This window comes from Apis mellifera, linkage group LG15 (genome assembly GCF_003254395.2).
Source record: "Apis mellifera strain DH4 linkage group LG15, Amel_HAv3.1, whole genome shotgun sequence".
In the NCBI taxonomy this organism is placed as follows: Eukaryota; Metazoa; Arthropoda; class Insecta; order Hymenoptera; family Apidae; genus Apis; species Apis mellifera.
Genome location: NC_037652.1, coordinates 4,300,888 through 4,326,815, shown reverse-complemented (window position 1 = coordinate 4,326,815; position 25,928 = coordinate 4,300,888). Strand labels below are relative to the sequence as shown.

The 25,928-nt window shown below is 43.1% G+C and overlaps 2 protein-coding genes across 4 annotated transcripts in view; one reads left to right on the top strand and one right to left on the bottom strand.

The window, feature by feature from the left end:
• The first annotated feature begins 25 nt into the window (after positions 1-25).
• On the top strand, positions 26-9,853 carry LOC412774. 3 transcript variants are annotated; one of them, XM_006560978.3, is made up of 6 exons: positions 26-951; positions 3,584-3,766; positions 4,986-5,512; positions 5,586-6,076; positions 6,383-7,478; positions 7,567-9,843. In XM_006560978.3, the coding sequence occupies exons 2-6, from the start codon at positions 3,627-3,629 to the stop codon at positions 9,507-9,509; spliced, it is 4,197 nt and encodes a 1,398-aa protein (XP_006561041.2). In that variant the 5' UTR covers positions 26-951; positions 3,584-3,626; the 3' UTR covers positions 9,510-9,843. The 3 variants fall into 3 exon arrangements, with proteins under 3 accessions (XP_006561041.2, XP_396227.5, XP_016772343.2); XM_396227.7 differs by lacking the exons at positions 26-951; positions 3,584-3,766 and adding an exon at positions 1,862-2,691 and having other exon boundaries at positions 7,567-9,853; XM_016916854.2 differs by lacking the exon at positions 26-951 and having other exon boundaries at positions 3,521-3,766; positions 7,567-9,853.
• The window catches only part of LOC412775 (dynein heavy chain 2, axonemal), a 33,120-nt gene continuing 17,027 nt past the window's right edge, over positions 9,836-25,928 (bottom strand). The window contains exons 26-63 of the mRNA XM_026445386.1: positions 25,399-25,623; positions 24,886-25,174; positions 24,676-24,813; positions 24,403-24,573; positions 24,004-24,295; positions 23,817-23,908; positions 23,358-23,561; positions 23,081-23,286; positions 21,960-22,145; positions 21,665-21,884; positions 21,408-21,574; positions 21,128-21,348; positions 20,936-21,045; positions 20,762-20,877; positions 20,601-20,701; positions 20,250-20,428; positions 19,813-20,112; positions 19,310-19,597; positions 18,481-18,671; positions 17,878-18,053; positions 17,350-17,501; positions 16,701-16,865; positions 16,463-16,629; positions 16,070-16,241; positions 15,420-15,632; positions 15,133-15,348; positions 14,894-15,044; positions 14,677-14,826; positions 14,417-14,549; positions 13,937-14,281; positions 12,822-13,094; positions 12,403-12,747; positions 12,111-12,245; positions 11,771-12,047; positions 11,233-11,640; positions 10,596-11,114; positions 10,092-10,242; positions 9,836-10,025 (exon numbers count right to left, since the gene is read on the bottom strand). Of these exons, the coding sequence (XP_026301171.1) occupies positions 9,871-10,025; positions 10,092-10,242; positions 10,596-11,114; positions 11,233-11,640; positions 11,771-12,047; positions 12,111-12,245; positions 12,403-12,747; positions 12,822-13,094; positions 13,937-14,281; positions 14,417-14,549; positions 14,677-14,826; positions 14,894-15,044; positions 15,133-15,348; positions 15,420-15,632; positions 16,070-16,241; positions 16,463-16,629; positions 16,701-16,865; positions 17,350-17,501; positions 17,878-18,053; positions 18,481-18,671; positions 19,310-19,597; positions 19,813-20,112; positions 20,250-20,428; positions 20,601-20,701; positions 20,762-20,877; positions 20,936-21,045; positions 21,128-21,348; positions 21,408-21,574; positions 21,665-21,884; positions 21,960-22,145; positions 23,081-23,286; positions 23,358-23,561; positions 23,817-23,908; positions 24,004-24,295; positions 24,403-24,573; positions 24,676-24,813; positions 24,886-25,174; positions 25,399-25,623 (7,999 nt within the window). The 3' untranslated portion in view covers positions 9,836-9,870. The remainder of the gene's footprint in view (positions 10,026-10,091; positions 10,243-10,595; positions 11,115-11,232; positions 11,641-11,770; positions 12,048-12,110; positions 12,246-12,402; positions 12,748-12,821; positions 13,095-13,936; positions 14,282-14,416; positions 14,550-14,676; positions 14,827-14,893; positions 15,045-15,132; positions 15,349-15,419; positions 15,633-16,069; positions 16,242-16,462; positions 16,630-16,700; positions 16,866-17,349; positions 17,502-17,877; positions 18,054-18,480; positions 18,672-19,309; positions 19,598-19,812; positions 20,113-20,249; positions 20,429-20,600; positions 20,702-20,761; positions 20,878-20,935; positions 21,046-21,127; positions 21,349-21,407; positions 21,575-21,664; positions 21,885-21,959; positions 22,146-23,080; positions 23,287-23,357; positions 23,562-23,816; positions 23,909-24,003; positions 24,296-24,402; positions 24,574-24,675; positions 24,814-24,885; positions 25,175-25,398; positions 25,624-25,928) is intronic.

Sequence of the window (25,928 nt, the reverse complement as noted above, 5' to 3'; positions counted from 1 at the left end):
AATTTTAAAATCAGAATGTTGTTAGGAAATACGCCTCTTAATTCTTTTCAAAACAGGTTTCATAAATCTCAATTAAATATAATAATTTACAGCGATTTATATAATAACAATATAATAACATTGAGTGATAATCACGTTGTCGTTCGAATTCTAACCACAGTTTTATCCGGAGGAAAGAATTAAAAAGAAATATAATTCTAACATTTCTATACTTCTCCATTTCAATTACTCTTACATATAATCGACTACAATACTTTATACAATATTATCTAAAAGAATCATTCGTATAATTCCATCCCCATTGGTAAAACGGATGATAATTAATTTCGAATAATAATTAAAGAGTAAAAGATAACGAATTACGTAATAACACTTGCGACAAAGCTCAGGGTTCTCTCACGAATTCTCCGCGAAGCCTAAGCAATACGCCTTTGGAGAAACCTTTTCTCGCGTATTACGTTACGCATAGATTAAAAAAAAAAAAAAAAAAAGAATGAAGGAGGGGGCGGTGCACGCAATACGCGAAAGCTAAGCCGTACCTCGACCTCTGGCTGATACCAGTCGATTCCTCGTTGTCCCTATGCGATGAAACGATCCGGATTATCGTCGCTCGGTTAATTTTCGCATTCGATCGAGTTAATTACACGCGTTTACGACGCGTCGAAGATTGTAATTAGCGGTGGACGCGCGACGATCGATTCACCGGTTCACCAGGCTTTCATAATTACTACCTACCTAGCCACACTAGTGGGTGAAGGAGAGATAGATAGATGGATAGATAGAGAGAGAGAGAGAGTGAGTGGATAATCAACAGGGAGCTCGTTGATCGGCGATTCGACGACAGAGGGTGGTCATCAGGGCTTCCACCGATTATCGAATCGATTTTTGCCGTGTTCAAGTGTGCAAGTGTTGCGTTGATTGTTGATCGCGGAAAGAATTGCGCGTGAAAATGTGAGCGAATAGTTTTTTCTTTTTTTCTTTTTTTAAAAGTGATAATGGTAGATTTTTGAAAAGATATTGATGGAGAATCGAGAGATGGAAAACAGGGTTGCTTTTTAATTCTCTTCGCGTGAACTTTTAATTCTTTTTCTTTCCCTCATATGTAGCTTGTTGTAGATTGGAATGATTTATCTTCAAGTTTTCTCAGAATCCTTTTTCCATGTAATAATTTTTTCCAAAAGTATCTGAATGAATCATAAGATGCACATTGGTCTATAAATAAATTTGAATAATTAAAAAGAAAAACCACTCCTTAGATAATAATTTTAACGCATCACTGAAAGGTTGAAATATCCCAAATAATATAATTTTATTAGACCCTTTTCGATCTTGAATATAAATTTTTCGTTCTAATGTGTATCATCCGGTTTATTATTAATTTATTTTAAAAATATTCATCATCATCGCTTATAAATCGATCTCTGTTTCTCTCTGGCCTCGATCCATACTCACTCATAAAAACGTACGACAAGGCGGCGACTCGTGTTTCATTCTCGGCCATCGATCCTCGATTCTTCTTATATAACGCGAAACTAGTCGACTTGTGGATCGAGTATATACACACGCATGTCGGAGGCATATTTATTGGGATAATAGAGAGACTCGTCAAAGTATTCAAATCTGCCTCACTCACCATGAACGAGGACGATTTGAGGGTGATCTAGGATTTTAATTGCCTCTCTCTTCGATCGTTGCACTTGTTCTTGTTACTTTAATAAATCAGAAATTTTTCCCGCACTTTCATTTGTACGATTTTATTTCGTGGAAATTTTTACGGGGATTTTTGATTCTTTTTTTTTTACAATTTACAAGAATATCGTTATAGATATATTTATGAATTTTAATCATTTTGAAACTTCAAGTGTTTGAAAATTTATATTATATTTCAACACGTGTCGGGATTAATTTCGTTCGTATCGTGTTTCCGATATTTCATTTTTTCACACGTCAATTAATTTTTTCCTGGATAAAAATAAACATCGTAGAATAAATCTTGAGTTACAATTAAAACTCATTGTTACTATTCTCGAGATCTCTCAAACTTTCAATAATACATATTGATAAAGAAAAAGAAAAATCACAATCCTTGAAATTTTATCCAAATTTAAATTGCTTCTAAAATATATCAGAGTTCAGAAAACGAGAAGAGGAACTAGAAACATGATTAAATTTTATACAAAAATCTTACGATCTGAACAAGATATCAAAAATCCGGATCTCGACTTTCTCAATCACTTTCGCACCGAGGAAGGAAGAGGAACGTAATTTTCAACTGATTTTGATCTGTCCAATAAGAGGAAATCGTCTGACGTCGATTTTTTTCTCGCGAATGAGTGCAGGGTAGAAAGTGAGTAGCGGTGCACTCGCGACGCACCGACAGGAACGAGAGGTCCACTGGTACCGGCGGAACTTCCGCCAATTCCTCCGGTAAGGTAAGCCGAGTCGACTCGAACTGTGACCACGGCGACATCCTCGGCCGTTGCCCAGTTAGCTTTTGTTCGCCGCGGTGATCGTTTTCCAATCGCGAGGGCCAGGCGAGGCTTGCGACATGTACACGAACAGGTGCGTGAACGAGAGGACATCCCTTACCAGGCCTCTCGACTCACCCGATTACGTGGAATTCGCGAGTTTGCTGAGAAGCAGGAAGACACGTATCAGACAGTTCCAATGTTGTATCTGCGCCACTTTGATGTGAGTTTATCTATTATTATTTCATTTATTAGATTGTGAAAGCGACGAGGAGAAAAAGCTTTTTTCTTGTTTGATGAAATGAATTGGAAATTTTTATCGGGGATTAGGGTTAGGTTGAGTTTGCAGAGACAATTTTGAAAGATTCTTTTTTAATTGGAAAGAGGATAGAGAGACAGAGATTGGTTTTTTCATTTCAAAGAGAATCTCTTTTTGATTTAAATGTCTTTTAATAATCTTTCTTTGTTTAAGTATGTAATAAATTTTTTCTAACCTTTTATTTTTTCCTCTTTGAAAGAAATATATATTGCAATTTTAATTACCAATAATAAAATATTATTTTCTATCGACGAATGTTCGATCCGCGCTACGCGTTAAAGTACAACTTGCATCTGCAATACAACATCAATCCGATATTTGACCGCGTTAAGAATTTGCGTCTTTAATTAAGCGTGTTTATATAATTACCAGAGATATGCATTGCACGTGATGTAACGTAGACACACTCGCACGTATAATTAATCGCAATCAAATAAACAGGTCAAAGAATCCAACCAGTTAATTTAATTATTTCTTTTCGCTGAAACGGATTTTCAAATCTGAACAAGATACATTACACCTCCTTTAAAAAAAAAAAAAAGAATCATCAGGAAACTTTTCTTTTAGCAAAAAGAATTTTTTCCCATTTTAAAATTTGATATCGTGATCCAATTTTTCGATTCAACCTTTCCACCCCGCGACCAACTTTCCTTTCGATTTTCCATCCGTATCTCGATAGAGAGAAGAAGAATAAAGAGGAGGAAGGGAAAAAAGAAAAATGATCGTGTCCCCACCGTAAGCGGATACTTATGTAAAATCATCGCTCACCTCGAACCACCGGCCGCCATCGTTTCAGTGTGGTCGTGGTCTCGACGACGACGAGTGCAAACGGAGGAGACATGCCTTCCTCGGAGAAGACTTCGTTGACCGGCGATAATCCGTCCAGGGTTTACTACGGTCAAGACGCGTTGCCGTTTTATTCTCATAGGAGGAGGAGACAACTGTTGCGGATTCGATGTATCGCGTACACGATCGCGGTGTGAGTCGTATTTTATTTCTTGAAATAGTCGTACATCTATCCGTGGTTCCTTTTTTGATTAATAATGACAGACAATCTTTATTTATCGATCCCTAAATTGGGTAAATAATTAAACTTAAGGATAAGTATGTGAGACGACTAAATTAAATGATTATATTTCAATCAATTGATCGATAAGGATGGAAAATAATATGGAATTTGTCGAATAATTAAGATTATATAGAATTTAGTAAATTGCATGATATACTTCTATTCAAGAAGTATTAAATTTTCTTTAAAAAAATAGAATTATTATATTGTCTCACGATTTTATAATAACGAATGTTTAACGTTGGAGAATTTAGATAAAATGAATTTAGATTTGATGCATTCGAATTGATTTAATAATAGCTGAAGGAATCTGAAAAGAGATCAATTGATAATGAATATCATTTATGTAAACACAAGTTGAGATTCTATGTCAATCTTACTTTTAAAAATATCAATTCTAAATATCTTTTAATAAACAACAGATTCTAATTTAAAAATTTGAATTCATACATACACATTTTTCATAGGATTGAAAAACTTTAACGTATAAAGGGGATACCTCTCGTGCAATGATGAAACCTCTCGTGGTTTCTCTGTTGCGGTTTCTGTGCGAACAATATGAATACACACGACAGATCAAACGAGGATCATATCCTCAGATCGCTGGAATACCGATTCGATTTTGCAAGCAAATATCAACATATGCTATTTTTTCCCCCCTCGAGAATGATCTCGGATAAAACGGCCTTTCTTCGACGCGCAATATGGCGGATATTAAGAACAACAGGCCCTTTATCGAATTTACAGGATGAAATGGCGTGTAATGCGTTTACGAAGAAGAAAAACAACAGTCTTAGATTTGCGCGTAGGATTAGAGTTACGTGACGTTGGCCTTGATTACATGCATAATTGTATGATGACAGTATGATTGTTCAACACTTCTTCCAATGACACATCAATTAATGCTTCTTCGATTAATTCTCTGGAAATTTAAAAAATTTCAGAAATTGTTAAACGAAGATTTTATATTTACGATTTTTTATTCTCCCAGTGAAAATTACTCTCCTCGATCGTTTTCAATATTATATATATATATATTTCAATAAATTTCAGAGATTCTTCATTCACAAATTTTTCCAATGAAATTCAAGTTTTTACGTACCAATATTAAATACTCTTCTTGTTTCAGAGCGATCTTCACCATGGCTCTCGTGGTGACGGTGAGCTACTCCGTGAGCCACGACATGATGGACGCGGGGCCGAATCTGACAGCCCCCTCGTTCGAGTCCAACGCGAATCTTACCAGATCTTTGAAGAAACTGAAGCTAGGCTTCGCCCCCGGATCCGGTTCGTACACGTTGTTCAGCAACCCGTCCATCGCCCCGTCCAATTCAATCTTCGTGCCTGGTCAACAACCGTCGAGAGAAACCGTGACGAACCGGGGATTGTCCAAGGAGGAGGTGAGAGAGGGGTTGAAAGCTGGCCGCCAGGCGGTTACCGAGCGACTGTTCACGGACGCTTCAACGTCGCCGTTGACCTCGCCGTCGCCTGAAACCAGGCATCGTCACGCGGTCAGCACCTGCGTCGATGCCGGCACCCTGGCCCTGGCCGCTGTTGCCGAGCTTGCGGCAACGAGAAAGATCGAGAAATTGAGGGAGAGCCAGGGAGAGCCGTCCGCCGTTGGAAGCTTCTTCGACGCAGGATGGAAAATTTTTGGTAAACAGTTCCTCTAATTTCTCTAACGATACATACATTTGGCCAGTTTGAAACGCGGGCCACGTTGTTTCAGGCGCGTGCAAGCAACTGACCACACCGGACTGTCCACCCACGGCCAAATACAGGACCTTCGACGGAAGTTGCAACAGGCCTATGCAGATGGGAGCAGCGATGACGCCTTTCATAAGACACTTGCCACCTAATTACGGGGATGGCATCAACTCGCCCCGCAGAGCCGTCTCAGGCGCCGACTTACCCTCGGCGAGGGAGGTCAGCCTGATAGTGCACAAACCTTCGCCGAGCAGCAACCCGAGCTTCACAGTGATGCTGGCCGTTTACGGCCAATTTCTGGACCACGATATCACCGCCACTGCGCTCAGTCAAGGTCTGAACGGCACCTCGATCCCGTGTTGTCCGCCGTCCGACGCTCATCCCGAGTGCTTCCCCGTCCCCGTCTCCTCCGGGGATCCCGTGTTCGACGTCGCAGGGAGAACCTGCATGGACTTTGTCAGATCGGCCCCGGCACCCCAGTGCAAACTCGGCCCCAGGCAACAGTTGAACCAGGTATCCAAATCGAGGATCCTCCTCGTTTCCCCAATTAATTCCAACATTCGATATAGAAACCGTATAAATCGTAACTCTTGGAGCGCGAGATCAATGAAAAATTTCCCTCACGCCGTTAACAACGCTGTTAATTAACCTCATTATATCGTTGGACGAGTTTCGATCGTAATCACGCGTTCGTTATCTCCTACCCCTGATAATAACAACGATCCACGATGGGAACGTGGACAATGGAGACGAGATCGATAAACTCAATTTTCCCTCTTTGAAAGAGGAAAGGAGAAAGAGAGAAAGTTTTATTTACAGGTATCTGCGTTCATAGACGGATCGATGATTTACGGGACGGAGAAGAACGCGGCCGAGAATCTGCGCGAGTTCAGGGGCGGCCGTTTGAGGATGCAACTGACCCCCGACAATCGAACCCTCCTGCCCCCTAGCACGGATCCCAACGACGGCTGCAACCGTGAGACCGAGAGGCGCAGGGGGAGATACTGTTTCGCGGCAGGGGACGCGAGGGCGAACGAGAATCTTCACTTGACCACGATGCACCTGTTGTGGGCCCGGCAGCACAACAGGGTGGCCGAGCGACTGGCGAGGATCAACCCGTCGTGGGACGACCAGACGCTGTACGAGGAGTCGCGACGAGTGATCGGCGCCCAATTGCAACACGTCACGTATCGGGAGTTCGTGCCAATAGTTCTGGGCGATGAGGAGACGGATAAGAGGGATCTGAGACCGCTGAGATCTGGCCACAGAGAGGAGTGGAAATTGGATGACGCGACTGTCGATCCGAGTATAGCGAACAGTTTTGCCACGGCCGCCTTCAGATTCGCCCACACCTTGTTGCCCGGATTGATGAGGATGACCGACGAGAGGGCGGGCACCTCCTCCTATGTGGAGTTGCATCGGATGCTGTTCAACCCTTACAGCCTGTACGCGGAGGGCGGGTTGAGGAGTTCCATCGCATCGGCGACCGGAAACGTGATCCAGATGACGTCCGCTCACGTCACGTCTCAGCTGACCAATCACCTGTTCGAGGATCCAATCGCCAACACGAGCGTCCCATGCGGCCTGGATCTGGTCTCGTTGAATATACAGCGTGGAAGGGATCACGGGCTCCCGGGTTACACAGCTTGGAGGGAATATTGCGGATTGGGAAGGGTGGAAAGTTTCTCCGACTTGGATGGCCACCTAGATCCACGCACTCTCGAGGATATTTCGTCGTTGTACGAGTCCGTTCACGATATCGATCTGTACACGGGCGCTCTGGCCGAGTTGCCTAACGCTGGCAGCATCGTTGGATCCACTTTCATGTGCCTGATCGCCGACCAGTTCGTCAGATTGCAGAGGGGAGACAGATTTTGGTACGAGCTGGGTGGACAACCTCATTCGTTCACCGAAGGTAAATTTCTCTGTCGATATTTCTGTAACTACAACAGGCAGATGATGAATAATAATTTTTTCTTCTTCTTTTTCTTTTTCTTTTCTAGATCAACTTACCGAGTTGCGTAAGATGTCGCTGGCGAGGTTGATTTGCGACTGTTCGGATGAGATAGGACAGATTCAGGCGGAAGTGATGCGAGCAATCGGTCCCGAGAATCCCGTCATCTCTTGCGAGGATATACCTGCGCCATCTTACGAGCCGTGGAAGGAAATCGAGCGAGAATCGTTCAATTGGACGGGTTTGAGGAACGATATTAACAACACGATCGAAGAGATCGTGGCTTATATCAACAATTCCAGGACCAATTTGGACAACGATTGGGCAGCGTTTAAGAATTACGTAAGCGATACGTTTACCGATCTTAGAAATCAATTGTCCGAGTTGCACCCAACGAACGATAGCCAAGAAACCCAAACACCCAAAGAGAGATCGGATTTTGAAACTGGAGAAGCGTATCGATATTGGAACGGTTTGAAAGGTAACGTGACGAGATGGCTGAATCGGTCTATGAGGACGATGACTGGCGGCCCAGCCGCGGTGACCAAGTGGATGGCGTTTAAACGAAGCGTCGTCGATCAGTTTGCCAATTTGAAGGAACAGATCGCGGCCACGAGGGCGGATATTGCGCCCAAATTGGCGACGAAGAAGAGGTACGAGCAGGTTTCGAATAGTTCGAGAATGAGCGACGCGATTCCGGCAATCTTCGATTGGAAGAACTTCAAGAGCAACATAATATCCTCCTTGAACGACACTATTACCAATATGAAAGACGACAAAATGCCTCCTCCCATCGATGATCAAGCTACGTCCAGAGGCGACAAGGATTCTGCGTTCGAAATCGATAGCCAAAGATCCGTCGAGCAGGAATCAAACGTGTCCTCCGATTGGTTGGCGTACAAAGATCAGATCGTCAAAACGGTGAACGAGATCGTGGATAAAATCAAGAATGGAATGCCTCCCCCCGGCGATCCAGCTTGGGCCACGTACAGAAACGAGATTATCAAAAGTTTCTCCAACTTCGAGACCATCCCTCCGTCATTGGAACGCGCCACGTTGTTCAATGCCAAGGAAAACGTTCCTTTTCATGGTTCATCAGTTGTTACGAGTAACGACGTGTCCAATCTGACTCTCGATTGGTCAGAGTTCAGGGCCCGAATCAACGATTCCGTGACCAGGATGATGGAGGATATTCTGAGCAAGAGACCTACGGAGATCGATCCGATCGCTTGGGCAACGTTTCGAGTTATGATTAGAAATGAATTCGCGGGGTTGAGAAGCGAGATTGGGAGCATTAAAGACGAGTGGCTGGAAACTGACAGAGGAGAAAATTCGTCGAACCTTCGAGCAAACTGGTTCGAATATAATTATTCCGATCCGTTCGTCGTTCCATCGAGGGAGGAATGGGACGAGTTTAAGAAAGGGATCAACGATACCGTGATGAATATCCTGATCATCGCCAATTCGTCCGACGAGTTCAGTTTCGACGAGCTTCACGGGATGTTCAATCGATCTTTCGCCGATCTTAAGAATCAGCTGTCGTCTTTGAGAACGTTGATCGAGGAGACTTACAATAACGAGACGGCCGCGGATTGGCTCATCTTCCAAGCTCAATTGAATTCCACGGTTAAGTATCTGGTCGACGGTTTGACGGCGAACGACGAATTGTCCATCGAAGATGCGACGGACGTGTTGCTGAAGGCAGAAGATGAGTTGTCGAATGTTCGATTGCCGGCTAATTCGGCCGCGATCCCGCCAACCGATTGGATTCGATACGCGTCTCACGTGAACAAAACGATCTCGGACGCTCTGAGAAACATCAACGAAACTGGAAGGAATCATCATGGAACGATGATGCTCAGAGCGGAAGAGACGGTAGTAACGTCATCCTCGTCGTCCAACGATCCTGAGAAAATCAGAACGAATTGGTTAATCGTTCCTTGCCTTCTTGCCTCGTTCGCAACGGTATCAAAGTTCCAAATTCGCGTGTAAATTTTTCTTTATTTTAATCACTGTATATATTCTATTGTTTATAGAAACAGACTTTTATTATATTATATACTAACCAAGACAAGAATGAGAATATATAGGAAGAATGGAAGAGAAAGTGACAGTGTTAATTCAAAAGTTCCTTTTCTAAGATTCTACTTCTAAAAAAAAAGAAAAAAAAAAAATGGTCAACGTATGACACTCCGATGGATTTTGATATTCTCTCAACAATATTTGAAAATTATCAAAATCCATCCAAGGGGAGGTTTCGAAAAAAGTTCTAACTTAATTCTAATATAATTAATTAATTGATCGATTAATCAATAATAATAATAAAGAAAAAAAAACACAGTAAACTATTGATCTACGTGGCAAGACTCAACAACAACGCAGTGCCTCTTTTTATCCAGAAATCCGATCCTTCGGGACCCGCATTCAAATCGACCGCCACAACGAATGCAGCTCTCCCCTGATCCCCGCATCTCTGAGGATAATAATAACAGGGACAAGAGTAGAGTCCTGCGAAAGAAAAGGAAAAGAAAAACACCGTTATCTTTACGTTCCATCCGTAATATTTTGTTTTACCTCTGGTTCTCTTTCGAAGGAGTTCCGCGGGCCGGAAGTGAATCACCGGCATGTTGCAAATAAGTTGCATAGGAGCCGGCTCGATGAGAACGCTACCCCTCTTGTCCCAACCAGCTCCTTCCAGATATATGGAGCGTATGTACACGCCGTCCTGTAATGCAATGTACACACAGTTAGAGGCATTGCGCACACATGCACGTCCATTTCCTAGACCTCGTTTCCGATGATATCAAAAAGATTTCTAGCGATAGAAATCGTTTCATTTCAATTTAATAATTCTTGGATGAATATTGCTTCTATTTTTGAAATGTGAAAATGTATATCTTATCCTAGTTTTCGTTCCATCGAGGAAAGAGGAAAGAGGCTTTTCATTTCAATTTAATAACTCTTGGATGAATATTGCTTCTATTTTTCAAATGTGTATCTTATCCTAATTTTTGTTCCATCAAGGCTTTAAATTTATCTCGAATAAATTTGGCACCTTGGACGAGGGTTGGAAATTACCATTGGCGGTTCAACAATGGCCGTCTCGTCGATGGTGAAAACGGTGAACTCCCAGGACAGGGTGTCTATAGACACGTTCCACATCCTGGCTGACGTCTGTAATACGGCGGTGAGGAAACCGGTTGGGAAAGTGTAGGCGGCTAGCCAGAACAGGACAGGCGCGTGAGTGGTTAAGGCCCATTCGTTGAAGTGTTCCACCCTGTTTACCAAATCCCTGGTCCAGGCGCCCAACAGCTTCAACGAGGGATACGCCATGAGCCAGATGGAGGGGACGCGGCCCTCGAACACGCAGAAGAATATCTCCTCGAGTTCGTGGGACATCAGTATCAAACCCTTGATGGCCAATTGGAGATCGTTCAGGCTGTTCCTAGTTTTCCGCAGCAGCACGTTGTATCGTTGTATCTCTTGGAGCAAGACAACGTCCAACGGTGTCTTCTTCGGGCCTATCAACTTCACCGTCGCCTCGTAATCGATGTTGTCCGGTATTTTTGATAATATGTCCGAGGTTAATTGATTTACCTTGAGAGAAGACTTGTTAATTGATTGAAAAATTGATCAAGAACATAGAGAAATAATAATATACGTTCATATAAAACTATTCTGGAGAAATGAAGATTCGAAGATTCTAGAAAGTTACTTTTTCCTCTTTGCTAACTTCCTCTTTCGAAACAGTTTGAATCTGGAGTTCCATCAAAGTTTCGAACATATTTCTAGTCTCCATGATTAAGCAGGTGATGTCCGCGTTCGGGTGTTGACCGAACGCTTCCGGTTTATCGATGGTAGGCAGGACAGCTATGAAATCTAGGTAGGACCCCAACGAACCGTCCCTCGGTATGTAATAGGTCGGCAGCGATGACAAACGGTAATTAGGGATAGTGAGGGCATCCTCCGTGAAATATTGTTGCACGTATGTCATTAACAATCGGCGGTCCCAATCGTCGGTCACGTGGCCGCCGTAACAAACACCCGCTATGAGATATTTCAACGATTCCCAAGGGGTTTCCGGATACTCGTCCAGATATACTTGTAAAAGATTTTCCGACACCTGTTTTTTTCAGACAGAATCAATGTATTTTTCATCTTCGAGATAATATATATTAAAATATCAAAAATCGAATGGTAGAATCGAGTTAAAGGATCGGAACTTTTTATTCAAATATCCTGATCGAAATTACCACAAAATCGGAGTCGTTGAAGCTGTAGATGACGTTCCAGCCCAATTGTTGAAACTTTTTACGCTCGAGGAGGATCGCGTGGAAGAATACGAGGGCGAACAGAAGCTTCTTGTACTTGGACTTTGCCTGGCAGAGCTCGAACTGGTACTCGGTCATCAAGCTGTAAAGTCGTTTCATGTTTGCCTTCAAACCTTTCGGCGGTTCCGTGGTCATCTTTATACCGGCTTGGAGGATCGATATGGGGAACTGGGGAGTCGGGCTCGAGCTAAGCCACAACCTGCAATCGGTCGAAAACCCTTTCATTATCGATTCACGCGGCGACGGTGACAACGTTTCTAACCTGAATTGCGGGTGGAGGGTTTTACTGGCCCCCAACATCTCCACGATCTTGTCCAATTTCGGCATCCAGCTGAGCGACAAGTGGCAGTTGGCCAGGAACACCCAGGCACCTTCCTTTGCCCCCACCTCTATCATCCTGCAAAGTAAATATTTTATCTCAGATAGGGATTAATCTTCTTCTTGGTAATAATAACGTTGAATCTCACTCTGTCAATTAACATTAATAAGAGCGACAACATCAATTCTCAAATTTAAAATTTTAAATTTTAAGTTTCCTTGAAGAGAATACCAACCTGGTGGCGATAGGGGCCTGTCCCTGGCCCAGGGACAGAGTCATAAAGTGTTTGGTCATTTCCTGGCTGTCGACTAGCTGCATCAGGCTGCTCGTAGGATCCACGCCCGGGGAGAGGACGAATATCAGGGGAGTTTGTGCGATGGAATCGTCGAGCACCGACTTGAGATCGAGGACGGGAGGCTCGACGAATCTTTGGCCGAGGTTCTGCACTATAAAGTTCGCTATACAAAAGGAAATTCTGTCCGGGCGACAGCTACGTATTATCAACATCTTTTGGAACACGTTGCAATTCATTTCCCACTCGGACACCAACGGCGTGTTCTCCGGCTCCGTGGCGATGTACCTGAAATGTTCATCGTTCGAACGAAACGGATTTATATACTTCTTACTCGAAGATATTAATCGTATCGGCTTAACCAGTTGTTCCAATCCCGCGGGAATTGCTCGAACGATGAAATGATACCGTGAAACCCGGGCAACTTATCCAGTTCCGTGATATTATCCCAAGTTTCGTCGGGCAGCCAAGCCACCGGTTTATCGGGCTGGGCTTCCCTGTCCAGCACGATTCCACCCCGAAGCAGGAACGCGTATTCGCCAGGGATGATCTTCCCCTGCGCGTCCAGGATTTTCATGCACATGTTGAACGAGAACAACAACTTGTGCTGCTCGAACAGACCTCGACAGGTATTCCTTGAAAGGTGGTTCTCAATTATTATTGCGAGACTACTAGCGCCACGTTGTCACTACCGATAAGTAAGTAATTATCAATATGTTGAGAGTAAGTAAGTAACTATCAATATGTTGAGAGGAACAGGAATCTAGTAGTTAAAACTTGAAGGAAAATTTCGATCGAACAGACCTCGACAGGTATTGCTTGAAAAATGTTTCTCAATTATTATTACGAGATTATTACTAGCGCCACATTGTCACTAACTACCGATAAGTAAGTAAGTAACTATCAATATGTTGAGAGTAAGTAAGTAATTATTCCTCTCAATATGTTGAGAGGAATAGATCTCGATAGGTATTCCTTGAAAGATTTCTCAATTATTATTACGAGACGTCGATACTAGCGCTACGTTGTCGTTAACTACTGATAAGTAAGTAAATAACTATCAATATTGAGAGTAAGTAAGTAACTATCAATATATTGAGAGTAAATAAATAATTATCAATGTTGAGAGGAACAGGAATCTAGAGATTAAAACTTGAAGGAAAATTTCGATCGAACAGACCTCAACAGGTATTCCTTGAAAGATATTTCTCAATTATTATTACGAGACTACTAGCGCCACGTTGTCACTAACTACCGATAAATAAGTAAGTAAGTATCAATACGTTGAGAGGAACAGAAATCTAGAGATTAAAACTTGAAGGAAAATTTCGATCGATAATTTTTCTCGATTCGTCTTGATTATTATTAAATTTATATACGATACTTGTATGATCAACTATATCTAGTTGAACTCGATCGATCGACATTTATCTCTTCTTGTTGTTTCTTTTCCTTTCCAGAACGAATATTCCCTTACTTGTACAAGGCGTAAGTGTGATACTCGTTCAAACTCTCTATCCTCTCTTCTATTTTAACACTCTTCGCGCTTTTGTCGATGGACAGCTTGAACAGGGTAATGTACGCGTCCAACGAGAACTCGTACATCGGATCGATAAGGCTCATGTCGTTGAGAACGAAGAAGAGGATCGAGGCACGATTGGCGCACGGCCTGTACTCCTCCCTCGCGAGATCTATCTGTTTCTCGGTCTGCTCGGAGACGACCAACGACTCCTCGATCGAGATCGAGGTCGCCTTGGACGACTGGAGGGCGCTCAGCAAATCCAGATCGTCGAGAAGAGTGTCCCCGGCCACGCTCAGCAAACTGCATCAGAGATCACGGATCACGGTTGAGGCGCGTGTTTCTCCCCCTTTTTAACCCTCTTCTATACTTCCTCGCATTTTTTCTTCGTCTATTATTATCAGACGCGTAGACAGAGTAGAAAAGAGTATATCTTACTATAATATTCTGTCCTCGAGCTCTTTGAGGGTTCGTTTATTGGACGCGATCGTGTACACCAGATTGTCCTTCTGTTCTTCGAGCTGGGGCTTCTCTTTCCTGACCACGATCCCCAAAAGCTGGGCTTCCAGTCCTGCGCACGAGATAATAAGGTTCCACAAAGTTCCTCTCCTTCCACTCATCCATTCTCGTCCTCTCTTTTCATTTCATTCTCTCACCCTATCTTTTCTAACGTGACTCACGGTAAGACAATTAGTTACCCTCTTCCTTAATAGCGAAGTTGCATAACGTCGTTTTAGTGGATATCTCCGGGGCGTAATGGGGATTCGCGAGTTTCGTCGTGATGAACAGGTGGAACTTGTCGTGGTAACTGATCATCTTCTCGTTGAACTTGATCATTATCTGATTCTCTGTGTCAAAATCAAACGATTGAATTCAATTCTTGCAATATATTATTATTAAAATTATCGCGCTCACCTACTCTCACGAATGCTCGATCGAGAATTGGATTCATCACAGGGTCTATAGTCTCGCCGATATTTTCGAGCAGGACAGGCATGCCGAATTGGAGCGCGTATTCCAACACCCTGACGAAATCTGGTTGGCCAAAGTCGATCACTTTCAACGTCTGTTAAATTGATAAATAATGTTAATACGAGTTTTGAATTTCCTTCTTTTCCTTCTTTATTCTTCTTCTTCTTCTTCTAGATGCATACGTTCCTGGACTCCATGTTCTTGATCCACTTCACCGCCTGGCACTGCGGATCGATCACCAACGGCCATCTAGTTCCCCTCGTCACTATGATACCGTTCTCCGTACTGAAATCGTCCGAGGGTAGGCCTTGCATGTTCCAATCCCTGATCACCGCCGCGTCGGCCAGGAATTTCGTCACGAGAAGATCAGGCGACATTGGGATTTCCTTATTGATCACCTTATTAATTTCGATTGGCAATTAATAACTCTTGGAAATCCAAAAGTATTCCACTTCGATTCGCTCCTCACCTCTTGCATCCAGATGTTTATCAGTTCCTCCCTGTAACTGGACACGAACGGACCCAAATAGGAGACGAAGGCGGTTGATATCAGGCAATCGCCTGGCAGCCAGTCGAAGAACTCGGCCAGGGATGCGACCGTGTTCTCCCATCGGATCCTCTCGTCCGAGAGGCCGTCGACCAGCATCGCTGCTCGATCCAGTTTCAGCTTCAACAGTTCAGCCTGGTGAAAAGTCGAAACTAGAATCGAAAGTCACTTGAAATATATAAATGGAATAAAAATAAATCCAATTTTCATCTAGTTCGAAGGTGAAAAAAATTTGTCTTCGACGAACTTTTGTTCTTAACATACAAGTTTCGATTATTCGACTATTTCGACTATTCTTATTTTCGATAATTTAATTTGATCTCCCATTTTACAAAATCTGAGAAATCGGAGAAGAAGAGGTAAACGTAAAGACAAACACTGTCTTGGCGGAGGAAAGATAGGAAAATTGGCGAAAATTCAGGGTAAATAGGTGTTTAAATACCGAGGAGAGGGAAAGTTTACCGCGAAGCTGGAATTCGTGCAAATAGAAACTTGGTTGGACTACGCGGAAGGAAGTAACATACACGCGTAGTTTTATTTAAATCTGGACGATTATATATCCAGCCACTTGCCAGCTTAATCAAGTCTTCTTTCTCCTTCATCTTCGCGTCGTACATCTCCTGCAACACTTGCAGCTTCTCCTGCAATTTCTGCAATTGATACATCGCCTCCTCCAACGCCTTCTCCTTCTCCCTCAGAGATTTCAACGCGGCCTGCAACTTTTCCCTCTTTGGCGCCACCACTCTGAAATTTCATCGACAACTCTTTTCCCCATGAAATTCGAAAAAAAAGCGTGTCCTTTCAGAATATTTCTCTATTTTCTAAAGATTAGAGAACTATTTCGTTTCAAAAAAAGGAATTCTTCATTTCCTCTCTTCAGACTATTTATAAATCGGGATCGGTTTCCCGAATTGAAAATAGAGAAAGGGAAAATCCTCGACCTCGAGATTTATCTCCATGGTTACCTGTAAAGCTTCCCGTATTTTTCCATGGCGATGACCCACATGCAGAGCGACTTGGCCGCCACAGACACCACGCCAACCTTTTCCGGTTCGAATTCAGGGTTCGACGTGTATTTGGAAATGGCTCTGAGCGTCCTGTCGGAGATGTTGTCCTTGTCGAAGTCTCGAAGCTGGGCAGTCACGATGAAATTCCAGCAAATTTTGCTTCGAATAGGATAAATGGTATTATTATTATTATTACCGTTGCCAGAAAGTTCACGTCGGCGAGTTGACGCTTCGACTCCGCCCAGCTCGGCTCCGAGTTCTTCAGGATCATCACCGCCTCCATCACCATCTCGACTTTCGGCGGTGGACGCGTGAAAGATCGTATCTCGGATATATCCTTCTTGCTCAACGCTTCCAATGCCTATATAAATCAAATTCATATGAATGAAGGAACAGGGATTCTTTCGACCGAAGATTAAGTTGATTAATCACGAATCGATTATTTATCTGATTATTAAAAAGAAATATTATCTTATTTAAAACTATATAATGTAATATGATCTTAGATATGATCTTAATTAAATAATCTCGATATGTTTGATTGAAAAACAAAAAACGAATGCAGCATCGTCGCCATATTTCGAGACTTTTCAACAAAGCAGGTCCGAATTTATGCAACACGTCCGGTGTTACTGCTCTCTATAAAACGTGGCGGCGAACTTTTGGCCAGGAAAACTTTTTCCTGACAGCGTGCATAAAACGGCAAGTTGAAGGGCTCGAGCAAGAGAGAAAGGTGGAACGTTGCTCGCAAATAATAAAGGTATACGTCTATATCCTTGCAAGTTCGAGTGGACTGGCGTTATTTCGATCGAAAATCGAATGGAGAAAGATTAACGAATCGATACCTTCATAGCTTCATTCAGAGCAGGTTCAACGGTTGCCAGGTCAGCTCGAGCGATTTCCTCGAGCTTCTTGCACTCCTTCTGCTCCTCAGCGATCTTCTGCGACCGTGCTGCCACCGACTTTTGCGTTTCGTCCGCGTCGCGACGTTGATTCACTGTAAATTTTTCAGGTTCAGAATTTTGAAGAATAATTGAAGAATATTATTTTTTTCAATTCGATTAATATTCGAAGAATTCGTCGAACAAAATCAAGAAAGTGGAAGAAGAAATATGTATAACTTAACTTGATATAAAAATTAAAAAAGTTGAATTTTCAATTCCACGAGTAAAAGAATTTATGGAAGAAAATTAAGAAAAGAAAATTCATTGAACGTAGATACGAATTTTAGCAAAGTGTTCGTCGTTAAGGAGCAAGAGTGAATCAATTATATAACGTTACAAGCTGTCGCTCAAGGGGATAAGGATCACCCTTTGGTTAAATGTAAATGCACCTAATGACGATGCATCAACGTTGGAAAGGATGACAGGTACCTATCGTTACCAGAAACTCTTCGCATTCCCTGGTTGATTTATAAACCTGCTCGTGTGTGATTTCCAGCTCCGCAGCCATTTCGTTCACTTTAAGGCGGGTGTCGTCGATCTTCGAGAGACCGCCACGAAGTTTGTTCGCCTGGCCCGCCAAATCGTCCCTCTTCTCCGCGAGCATTCTGAAACCGAGGGCCATCGAGCTGACGTGTCGTTTACCTTCCCCTACCACGCTGTTTGGAAACTATTCCCAACTTTTGAAGATTTTTGTCGAAAAAAAGAAAAATTGAATTTCCTTGATGAAATATCTCTAACGTTGCATTATTATTATTATTACACGAATAAATTACAATTATTTTTGTTTATGAATTCTTCAATCTTAAAAAGAAAAAAGGAAATTGAGATCAGAGAGAGAGAGACGAGGATGTTGAAGGATAAAATGTCGTTGAAAAGTTGCAATATCCAAGGGAATATCTCGTAGCAGTTTCATAAAGATTCGTATAAACAGGGGGCAAATTGCAGGTAGTTTCTAGTTGGCAAGGAGATCCGCGAATTTTTCAAAAGGGGATCCCTTTATAAAAGGGATCTCTCCGTTAACCAGAGACTCACATTTTGTAGCCTGCGACCAGCTCGAGGAAATTCACCGGCGTCACGTAATTGTACCGCTTCATCTCGGCGGCCATTCTGCTGGAAAACTGCGACACCGTCTCATGGATCAAGGAGAACGTGGCCGCTATTCCGTCCCGCATTCGTTCCTGTAGCGGCGGCAAAGGAAGCGCTGTCGCTGATAATCGAGGCTCCTGTGCAAACCATTTCGTTCTTTTTTATTTCAAATCTAGATATATATATACATTTTCCAATTTAGCAAATTTCTAAATTTGAATATCAATTTAGATTTAAATTTGTCAATGTTTCCAGACTTTTGTAAGTGAAATGAAAAGATTCGAATTTTAACGATATTCACGATGAAAAATTCAAACTTTCTATAAAAATAAAAAAGAAAAATTTATATTTACGAATCGATTCGTAAGATAAAGAAGCTACTCCTAGAATAATATACTAAAACAAATAAATAAATTTAGAAAACTAAGAGAGAAATCTCAGATCCAATCGATACTCGATGTTAAAGTGGAAGCACGATACGTGATCGTGGCAAATTCGAAAATATTAAGCGCCTGGTCGCCGGAAACGCTGTTGGACGATTGCATTCCGGAAGGAAGCTCGCCAGACGGAGGAAGGGCGAGCCGTCGAGAGGAAAATAATCGGATTCCACGAAATAGAGAGGACGTGGATGCGGTTCTCCCCCTCCCCTCCACCCTGCTTTCTCGAGTAACTCGAGTGTCTCGTGTTCGATTCCAGAGAAATCGGAATCGAATGGGATCGATCGGTCGGAAGGAGGAGAGGAGGAGGAGGGGTAGCGCCCCAAGAAGCAACCAACCGGTTTAGTTTCGCCGGTGATAGTGAGCGTCAGATTGAGATTCATGAGGAACTTGTTGCCAACTTCGAGCAGGGCTTCCCTCGGCCATTCCAGGAACCAATCGATGGTCGTGCAGTTGATCAGGGCTGGGTACTGGCGTAATCTGTTCCTGAACGCGTCCCCGATCGGGCTCATGCACACAACCACGTGCATATTGGCACGCGACCGCTCGATCAACAGCGCGTAGATCGTCTCCGTCGTTGGTATGCGTCCAAGCCGGGTCGCCTCCTTCGTCAGTTTATTTTTAATCTGCGAGAAACATTTTGGAATTTATACAACTCGTTCGATCAAAGGAGGAAGATATTTCATGACAAGAATGTCAACCCTTCCTCCTAGATTCTTTGAACTATTCCTGTTCTATTTCTGTTCAGAATTATATAAAACTCGAATCAATTGAAACTAGGTGAAGTGAGTGTATTGAAGGAGAAGGGAAAAATCGTGAAGAACAAAAGATTCGATTATACCTCCTCCATCTCGTCGGCCTTGAACAGATTGGTCACCTCGCCCGTGCTCAGTATACTGTTCACCACCTCTAGAAACTGTTCCTCGATCACTTGGGTATCGACGAACAGGAACGTGGTCGGCTTGTTCTCCACCCCCGTTTTCGAGTAGAGAATCTTCAAGTCCTCGCGGAACTCGGGCAGCCTGTAATGCTTCGTGACTGCGATCTGGAACGTGGCCAGTTCGCACATGTAACTTGCGATACGGCTTAGAGATTGCCTACCGCTTCCTCCGATTCCTATCAATAGCACGTGGCCACGTGGCTGTGGGAACGATTTCAATTTTTCAACATTCCAATTTTCTTTTTTTAAAAATCCATGGAATTAATCATCTTAAAGAATGATCTCACGTTTACATGATATTATTAAGAATTCTAAGTATTTATCATTTAAAGTATTACCTGAGAAACAACGCGAAAGATGCGGCAAATGTGTTCGACCGCGTCACGGAAAAGAATTAAATTGAGGCGGACGACGCCGCTCGAGGCATTGTAGTCGTCCATTTGATTCTCTATGAAAGTCCTTACGGCCCCGATGTCCGTGAGATCCTCGTATATATCCCAAACGTTCATGAAACTACCTACGGGTCGTCGTGGATTAAGCCTGGATTAGATTCGAGTTATACACACTCGTACAAAGCCAAGTCAGATTTCCGAGTTTTAGACTTGGATTAGGAAGAGGAGAGGCTAATCTTAAATATGGATGCTCTTTACGGAGCAATTATCTTTTCTTTTCTTTTAATTTTATATTACCAAACAACGGACTCTTCCTCTCAGGACAGACGGTGGCGAAAGTCATTTCAAAGTATTTCCCGAGTTGTTCCCCGATTTGTTCCACGAACCATTCCCTGTCTCTGAAAGGGGGAGAAAATGTAAAAATTTTCTAAGAAAATCCTCTTTTCAAAATGATTTACTTGTCATCGATCAGTCGATCGCAGAAGACGCGGAACACCTCGTGCACCCATAGACGAAGAAACGTTTGCTTGGAGAATTGATAGTCCTTGTGACTTCGCAGCAGGCCTTGGAAAACCTGTTATGTCGCCAAACGATATTCGAACGTGTGGAAAATCGTGAGGAAAGGTTTCTACCTTCGATATGTCCCTCAGATTGAACAGGTAGTGCATCTTTCCAGGGGTGGGCAACATCTTGCTGACCACACCCGTGTACAAACCGATGGTGGCGAGCGTTATTTCATTGGCTGAATCGAAATGTAAAATGAATCCTTAAGATCAAACCTTTTATTACATCTGCCCCAAATGATACATCTTTCATTTCTATACCTATTCCCTTCACCTCCGAGTGGAATTCGCTGATGTGGTGATGCAACATCGACCCGTATATCCTCATGATCTGTTTCTCGGCCGGGAACGTCATGTTGATCACGTTGAACTTGGTCAACAACCGATTCGTGATCACGTTCCGCCCACCTCCCGGCGGGCCCATCGACACCAACAATTGCAACTTTTGGATGAACATCTGCGTCTGCTTCTCCCGATCGTACCTATTTTTTTTTTTTTCGAACGACAATAAAAATAATTGCGAAAAAACGAAAAAACGCACCAGAAACCGTATCCTATCCATTGTCGAATCAATTCCAACGGCGGTTGGGAACCGTAGATCTCTTTCATAGGCATGTTGAAGTCGTCCATGAACGCGATCAGAATTTTACCGCCCACCGGCACGTAAACACCCTTGGTCCGTTTCTCGAGCCTGCTCTCCACTATGTCCTGAAATATTAATCTCTCTTAGCGAGGGATCTTATTACGAGTTTGCAATTATTATCATCGAATGACAAATTATTCGAAAATTTTACTCGCCTGGACGTTCTTTGAGGTGGTCTGGGCGGACATGTTGAGCGTCAACACGCTGTACTTCATCTCGTCCAGAGCGCTCAATACCAATTGAACCACCGACGTCTTCCCTGTCCCCACGGGGCCCAGCAACAGAATAGGGAACTGGTTCTTCAGAAGGTAACTAGTGACGAACTCGTATCGAACCGTGTCCACCGTCGGCACGACTATCTTGTAGAACGGCGTGCTGGAGTAATTTTGTAATTAAAAATACGTACGTAGAATTCATTTATCGAAGAGAGGTGATAAGATGAAAGAGTACTTGGAAGGAATTTTCCATATCGAGGGCAATCTTTCCTCCCACGAGACGAACATTCGTAAACGCGAATCGACAAAATATTCGTAAACGGTGTCACGTAACGGGAACGTGCCCTCTATTTCTCGTATGAAATTGTCCACCCTGAACCGGCTCTCCTCGTTCACCGTTGCGCAGATAGACCACACCAAACTGGAAATGGATGGATAAATTTGAACAACCCTTTCTTACATATTTCAACACTGGACAATTTCGTTCATTTCTTCTCGAGTATAATGTATATATTGGGTTGGCAACTAAGTAATTGATTTCAGTTGAATCAAAGCAATAATCGATTCGAATCGTCACAGTACAACTCGTGAGATTGCAGAGAAGCTTCATGTTCAAAACTTGGTTATGTTCAAAAACTCGATACATGGGTTCCTCACGAACTGAAAGAAAAGCATTTAACGCAACGCATTAACAGCTGCGATTTGCTAAAGAAACGTAATGAAAATGATCCATTTTTAAAATGACTGATAACTGGCGATGAAAAATAGGTTGTTTACAACAATATCAAGCGGAAAAGATCGTGGAGCAGGCCACGTGAATCAGCTCGAACAATATCAAAAGTTGGTATTCGTCGAAAGAAGGTTTTGTTATCAGTTTGGTGGAATTACAAAGGAATTGTCTATTTTGAACTCTTACCACCCAACCGAACGATCAATTCTGTTGTCCACATTGAACAACTAACGAAATTAAACAATGCGGTTGAAGAAAAGCGGCCCGAATCGACAAATCGAAAAGGTGTTGTATTCCATCATGACGACCATGCCACGCACATCTTTGGTCACTCGGCAAAAATTATTGGAGCTTGGTTGGGATGTTTTGCCACATCCACCATATAGTCCTGATCTTGCACCATCCGATTACTTTTTGTTTCGATCTTTACAAAACTCCTTGAATAGTACCTGGTTCAGTTTTTTGCTAATAAAAACCAGAAGTTTTACGAACGTGGGATTATGATGCTGATTGATCAAAAATGGGCAACACATTACAGAATAAAGTTATTTAGTTCCATGAAAAAATTGTCTTTGATTTTCTAAAAAAAATCCGCAATTACTTAGTTGCCAACCCAATATATATACCAGAAGATGAACCATATCCGGCAAATATTGGCGAACATGTCCGCGTCTCCCGTGAATTCAACCCCGTTTTCGGGGATACAGAGCACTTCTATGAGCTTGCATAACGATTGAACGGAATTTAATTCGGGAACTGGGACAGGATCCTCGCATTTCTTCCGTTTGAATTGCAGCGTAGCGTCCACGTGGCTGTTGAACAATTTCTTCATCTGCATAGCACCGGGAGAAAAAGAAAAAAAATAATTCGTGATTTTTTTCAATTGACGAGGCGTTTTTTTACTTCTTCGTAGAATTCCTGCTTCGCTTGATATTTCTGTATCCAGCTGTTCATGTACGGCCTCCAACCGAGATCCTTGTAATCGTTGTAAACCATCCCAGCCCGCGAGACCGTAGCCGGGGAGGCGACAGCCAGATCCTGGACCTCGAACAGCAGAAGGACTTGGTGGGGCATGGTGATGCGGTCGTTATTTATGAGCGTCAAAACCTGAGGAGGCAAGGAATTATCCTTGTAAATAAGCTTTACACAATTTATTACAATTTAAAAAGCAACAGATCCAAGGAAGACTAGAAAATATTCGTAATAGAATTTTCAACTTCACCTCTTCCGTTCAGAGGAAGAAAAACTTTTCCTTTCAACTCTTGTCATATTCCCTCCTTGAATAGGATTTTATAGCAAAGAAAGGAATAAAAAGAAAGAGAAAGAGTTTCCAAGCGGAGCGGAGTCACAAAGCGGACGCACCTTGTTATCGTCCATCACGCTGTTCATATTCTCGATCCAGTCAGCGTCCACGGGCCCGTCAAAGAGGATCCATTTCACGTCAGGGGTATCGTCTGTCAAAAGTAACGAGACACTTCGTACACACGCGTGCACCCCCTTCACACACATCCTACTTGGAAAAATCGAAAATGGAGGAGGGGAACCGAACCGGAGCAGGTCTTCCGCATGATGGACGATATGACTCCGTCGTGCCACTCCCCGGTCGCAAGGTTGTACTCGCCGTAAAGCTCGGCAAGGCTCAACGCTTTCGGGTTAATGGGGAACACGTGAACCGTCTGGTATCCCGGTTTCTTGTCCACCTTCATGCTGGTCATCGTGTTCTGCAACACCTTCCACGTGGCCGACTTGGCCGTGTTCGATTCGCCGACAATCATCGTCGAGTGCCTCGAGTGCATCGTCTCGAACAGCTCGATCACTTTCGTCAGTATCAGGGGGATAGGCTGTAAACAATGTTCACTCCTCCTAATTCTCATGCCCGACATCGATGTCTCAAATCAATAAGAATATTTATTTCTTGCAATCCACGAAGAATGATCGAAGAGATTACCTGAAGCTTCAGCTTGATGGCCTCCTTGGTTATGTAACTGATTATTTCCTCGTAATCGACGGTCGGCACCTCGATCTCCGGGAAGAGGTCGCTGGTGATCCCGATGAACAGGGGCAGGTCGTCCGAGGTGAGTTTGGCGATGTTCATGTCGTTCATGGCGAGGATGATCACCTCGAAAAAGAAAGGATTTGTCATCTCCAAGTCCACGAAATTTAATCTCGCGAGTATTTGATACAAGATGGCAAAATTTTGCGAACGAATGATGGATTTTACCTCTTCGTCAGGCAAATTCGGGTATAATCTCTTCTTCTTCCCAGCGTATCTGGTCAGCGTGACTATGCCTCTCAGTCCAAAGTCGTAGTGATACTGTTTGCTTAACTGTTGCTGAGCCAACGTGTACAGGGTGAATACCTGGAAGAAGGAGAAAAAGAAGATGGAGGTTATTTCGATGCGAGGATGGAACGCGTGAGAGGATGGAGAAACCTTTCTGGCGAGGATTCGGGTCCCCTCGAATCCCTCGCAGAACAAATTGATCTCGGCTATCATGCTGCTATCCGGCACCATCATCGAGATCGGCCTGAACATGGATTTCAGATTGTCGGGCAGCTCGGTACGACCCGCGTATCCTGGATTCATAGTGATGAAGATGCCGCAGGTGTGCACCAGTTTTATTTCAGATCCTTCGAACACGAATCTGACGACCTTCTGAGAGAGGGCGGTGAGTATTGAGAGTATCTGCTGCGCCACCACCGACAATACCTCGATGTTTATCCTGTCGAGGGATTTAATTTATGAAATACTTTGATTGAACAATTTCTTCCAATATAATTAAGAATCTAAGGAACGTCCTTTTCACTCTTCATTGAATCGAGAAAATGTTTGAATGATTGAGAAAAATTATCATGAAATATTGTTCTCGATATTTTAAAGTTTCCAGAGATGATCCACTATTATATCGTACGAAGAGAAGAGGGATGGATATTTCTTCCTTTTTACCGGTTAAATTCGTCGAAGCAGCCCCACGCTCCGGTCTGCGAGAGGCCAGAGAATAACCTGCCCATGCTTTTGTAATCGAGCCCCTCGGAACAGTTCTGCACAATCACGTTGAATCCGAGCGCTTTCCCGAGATCCTTCACGGTCTCGGTTTTCCCAGTTCCGGCCGGCCCCTTGGGACTTCCTCCCCGATACAAGTGAAGGGCGGTTGTCAGCGTTATGTAACATCTACAACAATAAGACAGAATTCTGTTCTTAAAGAGTCGTTTATTAATTTCTCCTCACCTCGAGTTATTCGATCGATAATTTGAATCGAAGAAATCAATGAATTTTTCAATTTTTCAATTTCTCCTCACACGTTTATTAAAAAGGAAGAAAAAAATTGGAAAGAGATTTCCAATAGCATTTTTCAAAGGTTTCTTTTTTCCTGAGGGAGGAAGAAGCATGCGATTCTATTCTTATTCTCTCCGTTTAATCCGTTTTCAAGAAGGGAGGGGTTTAAGGGTGGGTCGCGACGTATTACTGCGAGGAAT